General features: G+C 42.6%; 1 protein-coding gene, 1 long non-coding RNA gene and 1 pseudogene across 4 annotated transcripts in view; 2 read left to right on the plus strand and 1 right to left on the minus strand.

The window, feature by feature from the left end:
- Positions 1-12,922, plus strand: part of LOC309655500 — a 63,296-nt gene that overhangs the window by 48,677 nt on the left and 1,697 nt on the right. The window lies entirely within an intron of this gene.
- AK7 (adenylate kinase 7) overlaps positions 1-12,922 on the minus strand; it is a 59,726-nt gene that overhangs the window by 43,014 nt on the left and 3,790 nt on the right. For both annotated transcript variants that reach the window (XM_082450748.1, XM_082450747.1), the window contains exons 3-4: positions 8,177-8,285; positions 1,099-1,193 (exon numbers count right to left, since the gene is read on the minus strand). In XM_082450748.1, coding sequence (XP_082306874.1) covers positions 1,099-1,193; positions 8,177-8,285 — 204 coding nt within the window. The remainder of the gene's footprint in view (positions 1-1,098; positions 1,194-8,176; positions 8,286-12,922) is intronic.
- LOC309655499 (large ribosomal subunit protein P1 pseudogene) lies at positions 8,319-11,240 on the plus strand (annotated as a pseudogene). The gene has a single exon. The product of its transcript is annotated as a large ribosomal subunit protein P1 pseudogene (transcript).

Genomic DNA, 12,922 nt, shown 5'->3' on the forward strand with positions numbered 1-12,922 from the left:
CAGCCAAAAAATAAATAAATAAATAATAAATAAATAAACAAAAACAAAAAACACTAGTGCTTAGGAAATCTATAAAAAAAAAAATGACAGGAAACCTCTGGTCCCTGCCCTCAAAGACCTCCCAGTCCACTGAGGGAGAGATAATTAAACAAACAAATGGCCTTTGACGCAATAAGTATGATAAATCCCTAAATATCTCCTTGTCATAAATAATGTATTCCATTGAGTCTAACATGTGCGTTTTTGTTTCACATTTTAACATCTCTGAAATTAGAATGTGTCCTGTCGTCAATGGTTTATCACAATGTACTCGGCCAAGAAGCATCTGTGCTGTCCTCGTTGGAGCCTGGGTCACCTTCGGGTCACCTTGAGCACATACTGTCATCCTTAAACTGAGTTAGGTACTATGCACGTTGGTCTAATTGCCTTTTACGATGCCTTTAAAAAGATTATAGTGTGACTCAGCACTGAGATGAAAAGGTAGTTCAGAGGCACAGAGGCACTGGGGCAGAGAAGCAAATGGAAATCTGGTCTCAGGGGAGAAAATAAGCAATACTAGAAGAATGACTCTGAATCCGTATTTTTCGCAAAATAATAAGCATGAGCTTTATAGGAAACTACCTAGAGATAAATGACATGACTCAGGTTTTATACTAAGTTCTTGTGTGAAAACAGACAGAATGCAGGTGTGATTCAGAGAAACTGGATTCTGAGTTTGAAGAAGTTTGGGGAATACTATAACCACCGTATTTTGCTTATATTTTTCCTTTTAATGTATGCACAGGAATGTATATGACAAAGATATAGGTCTAAATAAGTCTAAAAGAGAGGGCTTTCAATACATTTAAAATAAAAAGTGATAAGCATTGTTATACTTGACTAGGCGGCATTTTCTTTTTTTTCCTAAGGGGCTTGTAAAACAATGTGGCCCCTTAGAATGGAGTGTTCTTTGAGCCTGTGAGCTCTGCAGAGTGCTTATTACAGGGTAGGGTTCAGGAGTGTAAGAATACACCATCCACTGTAGAAAGTTCTCGTGTGCAGGTTACAAGGAATCGGGGGTGAAATGTTGCATCAAAGAAAAGCCAGCACACTACTTACTGGGTCCAGGGGTTTGGACCGTGCCCAGGTCATCACCGTGGACACTAAAATAAACACCTTCCGCTTTTCGAAATGGCTGATTTCTTCATTCAGGGCTGTAGGGCCAAAAAAGCGGAGCAGTTACTTGGGTCCATTTAGAACGTGTTTTAAAATCGTGTGTACTTTTAATTACCAGCGGGACTTGAAGTGACTCCTCTTTCAAGGAGTGGCTTTACACCAGGGGGGCATCCCCTCTGATGCTTCACTGCCCCCTCCCCATCTTTGTCCCTGGCTGCCCCCCTCCAGCCGCCCGACCTCTTCTGAGCCCAGCTCAAATCTTCAGCCCCTTCCTATTTCCTGGCCTGCAGCGGTGTGCTTTCACTTTTTGGGAGGGCTCGTGATACTGATAATAGATGACACGGATGGGAACAGTTCATGGGCTTTATCAAATTCTCACCATCAGGGGATAGGTACTCTCATCTCTGTTTCTACCTTCTAAGGGAGCTGAGGCAGTTTGCCCAGGATCACGGAGTGAGGTGGTGGTATAGAGTCCGATCCAGGAAGCCTGGTTGCCCGGCCTGTGGTCTCCCCACTATGCAACCCCTCCAGCTGAATGGAGAATGGAGTGGGAGGCCCCAACTCAGAAAGCAAGGCCCTCTTTTTTTTTTTAAACCATTTTAAAAAATTGAAGTATAGCTAATTTACAATGTTGTGTTAGCTTCAGGTGTACAGAAAAGTGATTCATTTATATCTATCTATATCTATATCTAATGTATTCTTTTCCAGATTCTTTTCCATTATAGGTTATTACAAGACCTTGAATATAGTTCCCTGTGCCGTACAGTAAATCCTTGTTCTTTATCTAGTTTATATATAGTAGTGTATATATGTTAATCCCAAACTCCTAATTTATCTCCTTACCTTCCCCCCTCTGGTAACCATAAGTTTGTTTTCTATGTCTGTGAGCCTATTTCCAGTTTGTAAATAAGTTCATTTACATGATTTTTTTTCCATTCCACATGTAAGTGATATGTGATATTTGTCTTTCTCTGTCTGACTTACTTCACTTAGTATGATCATCTCTAGGTCCATCCATGTTGCTGCAAATGGCATGATTTCATTCTTTTTTATGGGCAAGGCCCTCTCATGATTTCACATAAAGCAGTGCTATTTAGCTTAAGCGCTTGCAGAAGGAAGTAATTCCCTCCCCCTCCACTGCCCCTGGCTGGGGGAGAGCAGCTTATGCATTGGGGGCTGTGGGCTGTGTGTGGAGGGAGGGCTTTGGTAACACCCCGATGCTTGATTACGAACCATCTGTAGAGATGGGAATTTAGAATAGTGGTGGCCTGGACCTGGGAGTGTTTGGTTTCCAAAGGGTTTGTCATTCCCCAGGAGGGCTCCCCACACATTTAAGCATTGAATCTCCTTGAATACTTTCTGGCATGTGATTCCACTAAAATATTTTTCATAATGTACAATTTTCCAGGAAAAAAAAAACAAGCTAAAGTGAGATATACTTAAATTGTCAGAGGATCTAAGCGACACAGTGGTCATGGTAAATTTTAGTCTCATGAGCTGATTTCTCGAACAACAAGGAAAACAATAAAATACTGATATCCTGAATCTAATAAACTCATGGATTCCAACCCTAAGGTGAGAAAGTATTATTGAATTAAGTCTAAGAACACCATGTCCACAGACCTACTAGAGAATGGACTTGAGGACACGGGGAGGGGGAAGGGTAAGCTGGGATGAAGTGAGAGAGTGGCATGGACATATATACACCACCAAATGTAAAATCGACAGCTAGTGGGAAGCAGCCGCATAGCACAGGGAGATCAGCTTGGTGCTTTGTGACCATCTAGAGGGGTGGGATAGGGAGAGTGGAGGGAGGGAGACTCAAGAAGGAAGAGATATGGGGATATGTGTATATGTATAGCTGGTTCACTTTGTTATAAAGCAGAAACTAACACACCTTTGTAAAGCAATTATACTCCAGTAAAGATTTAAAAAAAAAAAAGAACACTATGTCCACATATTAATCCCAATCAAATGTTAACTTTAGTTTCTATTTTTATTCTATTAACAAAAATCGCCTCTTCAATTTAATTTTGTTCTTTTACCCTTCCTGCTCTGCTGTGCCTCAGATTGGCCTATTTTGTGAATGCTTGGCACACTTAGAGGTCTTCTAACTGGGTTATCCTTTTTTATTTATGATCATTTTAATGGGTCTAAAATGATCTGCTTGTTCACTTTTGAACGAGCAGCACATTTTATCCATATATACAAATGTTTTCTTGCATTTCTTATACTTCATTTCTTTCTCCAATTTTGCCTTCCTTTGATAGTATCTGTGAAAGGCAAGGTAGAAGAATTCTTTTATATTAAAATATTTGAAAATAGTTCAATAAAACATCATTAAGAAGTAATACATATCCACTGTAAAAACAAAAACAGAAAACTCCCCGAATCTCAGGAAGTACATGAGGTAAAGTGATAAGGTTCCCTCTACTATTCTCTCTATACCCCCACCGAGTCCCCCATGACTGACCAAGGGCTATACTTTCTTACAGACACAAACACTTTGTATCTCAAAAAAGAGGTAACACATTAAAAATTTTTTCACCAAATAGAGAATAAAATTGTCTTAATTATTTAAAGCTCTTTATTAGAATGAAGAAGGAAGCAATATAGAACATACCCTACATGTTAAAGCTCATGAAAGGAAATGCAGTATCAAAGTTTGAGAACTGCTATGTTCCCTTGATGATTAGTGGGAGAGATCCTATTAGTTGCTGAAGCTCATCTGTCATAGCAGGAACTCAGTGGTTAATGTCTAAAGTTCATAATCAGAGGACATCAGTGCAGGCATTTTTGTGTATTAAAAGGAACAAGTGGGTTAAATGAGGTTCCTTTTGAACAGTAGAGATGGGATGGAAAAGAAATGCAGGGAGGGCTTCCCTGGTGGCACAGTGGTTGAGAATCTGCCTGCCAGTGCAGGGCACACGGGTTCGAGCCCTGGTCTGGGAAGATCCCGCATGCCGCGGAGCGACTGGGCCCGTGAGCCACAACTACTGAGCCTGCGCGTCTGGAGCCTGTGCTCCGCAACAAGAGAGGCCACGATAGTGAGAGGCCCGCGCACCGCGATGAAGAGTGGCCCCCGCTTGCCGCAACTAGAGAAAGCGCTCGCACAGAAACGAAGACCCAACACAGCCAAAAATAAATAATAAAAAAAAAAAAAAGAAATGCAGGGAATTGTTGCTTTTTATTCTAAATCCTACTGTGCTTTTTAACTTTCAAAACATGTCCAGGTTTTATTTCAGAAAAAAAATTAAAATGTAAAGAAAATTGTGAGTATACATTGTATAGAAAAAAATCAATTTCCAAAGACTGGCACAAAATAAGAACTCAATAAACATTAGGTCTGATTATTATTTTAGGTGGTGAAATTATCTTAGAAAGTGCAATTATACATCATCTGTAAATATTTGCAAAGGGATAAAAATGTGGAGAGTAGGCATTTAAAAAGCTCTGTTCCAAAAGATGACACATTATTCATGTTTTTGATTTGTCTCTTACTGAATGAAACTTAGGCCCACAGGGGTAAATGAGAAATCAAACATTCTAAGCTCCTGAGGATTCCAGCACATCCACAGAGAGTACTTTTTCATCATGATTTCTCTGAATATGGTACAGACATTACTGAGGCTTCATTCCATTTCTTTGAACATGAGCCAAAATATAGCTTTGCTATTGGTCTTATTCAGGGGTTGGCAATGTACTGCCTGTTTTTGTAAATAAAGTTTTATTGGAACCCAGCCCATTCATTTACATAATGTCTATAGTTGCATTCTTGCTACAACAGCAGAGGAGTTGGCTTGAAAAGCTAAACATATTTACTATCTGGCCTTTAACAGAAAAAGTTTGCTGACGCCTGAACTAATCTGCTAAAAACCAACATATTGAAGTGTGAAAAGTACTGCAAAGTAAGGTGCTTCTGTCTTTTTGGCTGTCCTCCTAGCCTGGAATGGTAATTCAAATAAGCTGATTTACTCTCTCCTTTGATCCGGACTTAATAAGGAGACGAATCACAAAGCACCAAATTGCTAAACATCATCTTGTCCCTTAGAGCTCATTACCTTTTTCAAAGCATTTAAAATATGAAGTGTTCTCTGCTACCCCTTCCTGACCCTTGCTATTGGGGAACACTTGTTGAACTGAATCAAATCCTCACAGTTAGAAATAATTCCTCTCCTCCTGGGGCTTCCCTGGTGGCGCAGTGGTTAAGAATCTGTCTGCCAATGCAGGGGACAGGGGTTCGAGCCCTGGTCCGGGAAGATCCCACATGCCGGGAGTAACTAAGCCCGTGCGCCACAACTACTGAGCCTGCGCTCTAGAGCCCGTGAGCCACAACTACTGAGCCTTCACGCCTAAAGCCCGTGCTCCGCAACAAGAGAAGCCACCCAATGAGAAGCCCGCGCACCGCAAGGAAGAGCAGCCCCCGCTTGCTGCAACTAGAGAAAACCCACACCCAGCAACAAAGACCTGACGCAGCCAAAAATAAAAAAATAAAAAAGAAATAATTCCTCTCCTCCTAAAGTCACATCCATCTTGTGATACCTTTTGTGTCAACATGCCATTCTCTGTCCTGCATGAAAGTTTCTCCCGAGTCCTTTAGCTCTCTTGTGGGCCTACAAGAGCCTTGAGGGTATCACTTTTTTAAAAATTTGTCTTTGTATCTTCCCAATACGTTCAACCCCACCTCCTTAAGCCATGCCTGTGGAATGAATAAAGGTTGAATTTTGAAAGTTAATGTTTCATTTCTTTTAATGATTAAAAATATTCTTTTCTTCAGACACATAAGTCAGTGGAACAGAACAGAGAGCCCAGAAATAAACCCATGCACTGATGGTCAGTTAATCTACGACAAAGGAGGCAAGAAAAGACAGTCTCTTCAATAAACGGTGCTGGGAAAACTGGAAAGCTACATGTAAAAGAATGAAATTAGAACATTCTCTGACATCATATACAAAAATAAACTCAAAATGGATTAAAGACCTAAATGTAAGACCAGAAACCATAAACCTCCTAGAGGAAGACATAGGCAGAACACTCTTTGACATAAATTGTAGCAATATTTTTTCGGATCTCTCTCCTAAAGCAAAGGAAATAAAAACAAAAATAAACAAATGGGACCTAATTAAATTTAAAAGCTCTTGCACAACAAAGGAAAACACTGACAAAATGAAAAGACAACCTACTGAATGGGAGAAAATATTTGCAAATGATATAAATAATAAGGGGTTAATATCCAACATATATAAACAGCTCATACAACCCAACATCAGAAAAACAAATGACCCAGATTAAAAGATGGGCAGAAGAACTGAGTAGACATCTTTCCAAAGAAGACATACAGATGGCCAACAGGCACATGAAAAGATGCTCAACATGGCTAATCATCAGGGAAAGGCAAATCAAAACCACAATGAGATACCACTTCACACCTGTCAGAATGGTCATCATCAAAAAGACAACAAATAACAAGTGTTGGCGAAGACGTGGAGAAAAGGGAACCCTCATGCACTGTTGGTGGGAATGTACATTGGTGCAGCCATTGTGGAAAACAGTATGGCGGTTTCTCAGAAAACCAAAAACAGAACTACCATATGACCCAGCAACTCCACTCTTGGGTCTATATCTAGAAAAACAAAAACACTAATTCCAAAAGATACATGTACCCCAATGTTCCTAGCAGCATTATTTATAATTGGCAAGATATGGAAGCAACCTAAGGTTCATCAACAGATGAATGGATACAGAAAAATTGGTGACTATATATACAATGGAATACTACTCAGCTATAAAAAAAGAATGAAATTTTGCCATTTGCAACAACATGGATGGACATATTATGCTAAGTAAAATAAGTCAGACAGAGAAGGACAAATACTGTATGATATTACTTATATGTGGAATCTAAAAAATACAACAAACTAGTGAATATGACAAAAAAGAAGCAGACTCACAGATATAGAGAACAACCTAGTGGTTACCAGTGGGGAGAGGGAAGGGGGGAGGGGCTTTATGGGGTAGAGGATTAAGAGGTACAAACTATTAGGTATAAAATAAGCTACAAGGATATGATGTACAACACAGGGAACAGGCAGTATTTTATAATAACTATAAACGGAGTATAACCTTTAAACATTTTGAATCACTGTATTGTACACCTATAACTTATAATATCGTACATTAACTATATTTCAATTTAAAAAATTCTATTCTTCAGAAGCTCCTGTTGCTAAATTAATTAAACAAGGAAGCCATTAGATTGAGGTGGTCCTAATAGCTTAGCAGCCTAAATAAGCAAACCCAAACCTAAGAAAAGCTAATCACAAACAGTCACCTAGGCTCTCCCAAATAAGGGAAACACTTAAGTTACAGCCAGTCAAATAACTGCTTTTCTCTATAAAAGTCTCGTCCCTAGCTGCTGTTGGTGGAGCTCCTAACCACTTCCAACATGAATCAGATTGTTTTGTTTTGTTTTGTGTTTTATCCGCGCCACGTGGCTTGCAGGGATCTTAGTTCCCGGACCACGGATAGAACCCAGGTCCTCCGCTGTGAAAAGCTCAGAGTCCTAACTACTGGACTGCCAGGGAATTCCCAATATGAATTGATTTTTGTTCACGTAAACTCTTCTTTTTTTATATATAATAAGAAACACTGTCAAATGCAGTAAACGTCAACTTTATTTTTATGTATTTATTTATTTGGGCCACCCTGCACATTATGTGGGATGTGGGATCTTATTTCCCCAACCAGGGATGGAACCCATGCCCCCTGCACTGGAGGCACAAAGTCCTAACCACTGGACAACCAGGGAAGTCCCTCACATAAACTCTTAAATATTTTCATATGCCTCCGTTTATCTTTTAATGCTATACACAGGCATATCCACTAGTCTGATTTCACTTCCTGTTTTAGGTGAATTTCAGATCAGTTCTTCCACGGTCCTAATTTGCCTAGTGTTCCTGAGATGACTCTTAGGTAAAGTAAAAAGTCCCGTCCCTGGAGATCAAGGGTGCATCTCACTGACCAGAGACTGCCCAGATGGCTTCCTCCACTTGCTGGGGGTTCTCAGTGATGTTATAAATGATAACATCACACTCCAGCAGGTGCATGAGAAGGTCTTCTCGAGAGACAGCCTGAAAAAGAAAGTTGACAGTCATTTGTCGCAAGAACCGAACAAAGTAACCTTAATATTTAGATGGGAATGACAATTTCCAAATGAGATATGTTGCCTGGATAGTCCCACAGGAAACATTCGCAGAAGGATTTTTTTATTTAAAATGAAATTTTGGCTCTCTTCTGTGTATAGTTTTCAAGTAACAAAGTTTATGAAAATAGCCGGGAACAGATGAATAAGAAAATTGCATAATGATCTTAGGTACTATTTCTGCATGCTGTTTCAACCCCGATTCAGGAGGAAAGAATTAGAACACACTGGAAGAAAATGTGTGAGGCATTTAAAACAATCTCAAGCTCTATGCAAGTTTCTTTGAGCAACTATAGACCATGAATCACTCAGAAGTGCTGATAAGTGATTAATGTGGATTACCTCAGAATCCTCAAAATGGAATTAATCTGGTCTCATTCGAGATGTAAGGTACCTTATTACAGTTGACAGCGGGGAGTATTTTAAAAAAACAGAAACTTTTAATGGTTAAAAATACCAAGTTCTTACATGAGATGAAAGTAACTTTGGTGATCATTGTGTCCAGAGGAAAACACGCAGACTTGGTAAATCATGATTGGACTGATTGAGGGTGAAACAGGCACGTTTTCAAGAGAATGGTCATCCTGACCAGATATTGAGTGACCATGACTGTGCGTTCATTTGTTCCCCCAATAAATATTTGTGGGCCCTGATTTTCACCCCGAGGACAAAGGCAAAATAAATAATGTATGATTGTTGATACTACAGAGTAGCGTGTGTGTGTGTGTGTGTGTGTGTTGTTGGCAAAATTTTAACAAATAACTAGGGTCTAATGTGGACGAGGGTGCAACTAAGCGCATATGAAGCCTTTGTACAAATTAGAAAAAGGAAACCTGCTCTTGGAAAAATTATAAGGCACCCAGTCTGGGACACACTGTAGCCAGCAGAACACATCACTTTTCAGCCCCTACTCATGCCCATAGCTGGGCATCCTTGTGCAGTGTGCAACCTGTACAGCCCTACATGGCAGCCCCCAATGTAGAAAGGGCTCTCATAGAAGTACATTTGAGGTTTGATGGACTAGGTGAAGTATGGGACTATGGCTCGTAGGAGGTGACATTTGAGCTGGGCTGAAAGGGTGAGTACAAGCTCACTCAGCAGAGCCTGGGAAGTTCACGGACTAGCAGGCCATTTGCTGAGCCAGGCAAAAGCACCTTTCACAACCTGGACCAGCCTAATGTTTTTCCATCCTCCACTCTCTCTCACCTTTCATGCCACTCTTGCTTCTTCCCCTTGGCTCCCCAGAACCCAAGCTCTAGCTATACCAATGGTTTCTATTCCAAAGCACACCATACACTTTCCCAGGTGCCCCCTTGTGTGTCATTTCCTTGTCCCTTTATCTGCTTGGAAAGCTCTATTCAGCCCTGGAGGTTCAGCCTCAGTCTCAGCATCACCAGTAGACCCCAAGCTCCCGAAGGAGGGCCAGCTGTGCAGAATCTCCGGCTCAGAGGAGCGTAGGGGGTCTTGCTCTGTGTGGCAGGGAGAAGTCTGAAGCTCCATTTGCCTGGCTCTAGAGATAAGACTGAGAATTCATAGTGCCCTTTCCAGAGTGCTCTGGACGCGGCTGTGCGCACACCTCTGTCATCATGTCACTGTCCTGCTCTGGAGCCACTAGTTTACACTGCAGAGTCCCTGCTAGGCTGTGAGCTCCGTGTTTATCTGTGGGTCTTTAAAGTGCTCAATACTCATTCACTGAATCAAATTCAGGTATAAAGAGTGATCAGTGATGGAGATCTGAAGCAACGCAAATAGCCAGGAGAATGGAAAGGAGGCATTCTTTCGAGAGCGATTAAAGACACAGGTTGAGGCGTCCCTTTCTTCAGCTGCCGCTAAGGTGCTCCATCCTTCTAAGGAAGCTAAGGCCGCGCTGGGGCGAGACCCTCACTTCATCTGTCCGGCAGCCCCCGCCTAGCACTGGCCCCGCACCATGGCCTCCGTCTCGGAGCTCCTCTGCATCTACTCGGCCCTCATCCTGCATGACAATGAGGTGACGGTCACAGAGGACAAGATCTGTGCTCTCATTAAAGCAGCCGGTGTAAATGTTGAACCTTTCTGGCCAGGATTGTTTGCAAAGGCTTTGGCCAAGGTCAACCCAGCGAGCCTCATCTGCAATGCAGGGGCTGGTGGAGCTGCCCCAGCAGGAGGTCCTGGCCCCTCCACCACTGCTGCCCCCGCTGAGGAGAAGAAAGTAGACGCAAAGAAAGAAGAATCTGAAGAGTCTGATGATGACAGGGACTTTGGTCTTTTTGACTAAACCTCTTTAGTAACATGTCCAATAAGAAGCTGAGCTCTTAACCACTGTAAAGCAATTATACTCCAATAAAGATGTTAAAAAAAAAAAAAAGTTGAGCTCTTTAATTTGAGGTCATCAAGGAGGCACTCTGTGCTCTGGAAAAAACTGGCAGAACAGGACTTCAGACAGACATTTTCAGGAGAAATTTTTATGAACCCAATATCTTGCGTCTTCTCATACCTAGAAAAGCACCGAAGTCATGACTGGAGAGATCTGCTCCTTGTGACTAGCACCGACCTTTTGCTGAGATGTGTACTTGATTGCACGTGGCCCCTTCACCAAAACCATATGCATACTGACTGCCCACACCCCAACCTCTTTGGAGCAGTTCCTCAGAGCTCTCTGAGAGGCTGTCTCCCAGGCTATAGTCCTCAGTAAACCCCAAATAAAACTGAACCCACAGCACTCGCAGTGTGTGTGTGTGTGTGTGTGTGTGTGTGTGTGTGTGTGTGTGTGTTTTCCAGTCTATAGTGGGAAGCCAAGAGCCCACAGCAATACCAGGCTTGCAGCTGTGACGGGGGCAAGTGCATGATGAATGGTATAAAGGACACTCTTGGTTGTCTACAAACATCCATCTCCTTTTCTTCTTTCCCAACAGACCCCAATTTTGTTCAGATACGCCTCTTCTCAGCCTGTGGGAAATTAACTCCACCTTCTAGCTTAAGGGATGGGCCTTACTGATCTCAGGGTAAGTGATTGGTTCAGGAATCAGCAAGTGACTCAACTCAAGACACTGAGATTCAAGGAGATACCTGTGGGGGTGCTGCTGGAATGTTCATCCTCCTTTTTCTGAGAACTTCTGGAAGTTCTCTTCATCAGAGTGTTGCTGCGTTTGTGTGCAAAGCCCTGGAATGTTGCCACCTTGCTGCCAACCTGAGGATAAAGTCACCCCCAGAGGAAGACAGAGCTCAGGAAAGGGCAGGAAAAGGAGCTGCAGCCCCTGGATCATGCCAGGCCTGAAGCAGGTGCTTCCTTGAGACCACCAGCCACATAAGCTGATGAATTCCTTGTTGATTACTGATTTGCATTGCCTTTTTTTTTTTTTTCTATTACTTGCAGCCCCAAACAGCCTAAGCTGATAACAGACAGCAAGGCCCTTAATACAAATTAGGGCAGAGTAGTTTTGTAGAGGAGCGTGAGACTTCATTCTGGATAAGTTGACATAGAAGTGCTGCAGGACATCTGGGGGAGCGGACTAGGAAGCAGTTGGATGTGCAGGTCGCTCAACAGGGCTGGAGAAGGATTTGAAAGGCATTGGCTTGTACAGGGGAGCTGAAGCTATAGGACTGAATAAGATTTAGAAAGGATGCCTATTAGGAGAAGGGAGGGAGCTCTGAGAAAAACTGCATTTAAAGGGAAGGAGTGGATGAGTAAGGGCAGTCTGCCGGCAGCGGCTGCTGGGAAGCGGGGAAGAGAGGCCCTTGGTAATGAGGGGCTGGCTGGTGACAGTGGCCAGGGCATCTCCTGTGAAGGGGTGGGGGCTGGAGAGTGCAGGAGTGAGGCCTGCAAAGGTGGCTGAGCCCTCTCTCAAGTTCAGTGGTGGCAGGGGCCAGGGGCAGAGAAAGAGGCAGGGAGGCCAAAGTAAGAGTGTATGTGTGTGTGTGTTTCCAGCAAGAAAGATGTGAGCATATGTAGAGGTGGAAAGAAAGAAGCCAGTGGCGAGTGAAGATCCAGAAGAGGGTAAAAGGGGGTAAGTGGTGAAGAAAGTTCCCAAAGATGGTAGGAGGGGACTCATTCATTCATTGACGAATACTTATTGAGGGCAAGTGCTGTCTGTCATCGTGCAAGGATACACATGAGAATAAATGGGGTGCTGTCTCTACTCTCAAGGAACAGATAGTAATAGTGTGACCCACAATAAACAGATAATAACAATGGAGTGAGAAAAGTGTTAGAATCTAGGCAGGTAGAGAGCTCAGAATCTAAACTGGGAGTGGGGAATCATGGAGGGCTTCCTGGAGGAGAAGACAACCCAAGTTAAATCATGAAGGCTGAATAGGGCTGGTTGGGGGAGGGAAGAGGGAAGGCTATTCCAGGGTACAGCATGTGCAAAGCTGTCTCCTAGGATCTAGAGAGCTGCAGGCAGGGTGACGGGAGGAATTAGGCTGGGAGGGTCACCCTTCTTGCAGGTATTTAAGTCCTTGGATGAGGACTGTGTAGAATTTGTCATGTGAAGGCAGCAGTATTTCTCAGTAAGACAGCGATATAATGGTGTTATCCTCGAGTGGCTTATTACCAAAGGAGATGTCTCTTTCACAGATTGCGCCGGCCAT

This window comes from Balaenoptera physalus, assembly GCF_965194825.1.
Source record: "Balaenoptera physalus genome assembly, chromosome: 2".
Taxonomy (NCBI): Eukaryota; Metazoa; Chordata; class Mammalia; order Artiodactyla; family Balaenopteridae; genus Balaenoptera; species Balaenoptera physalus.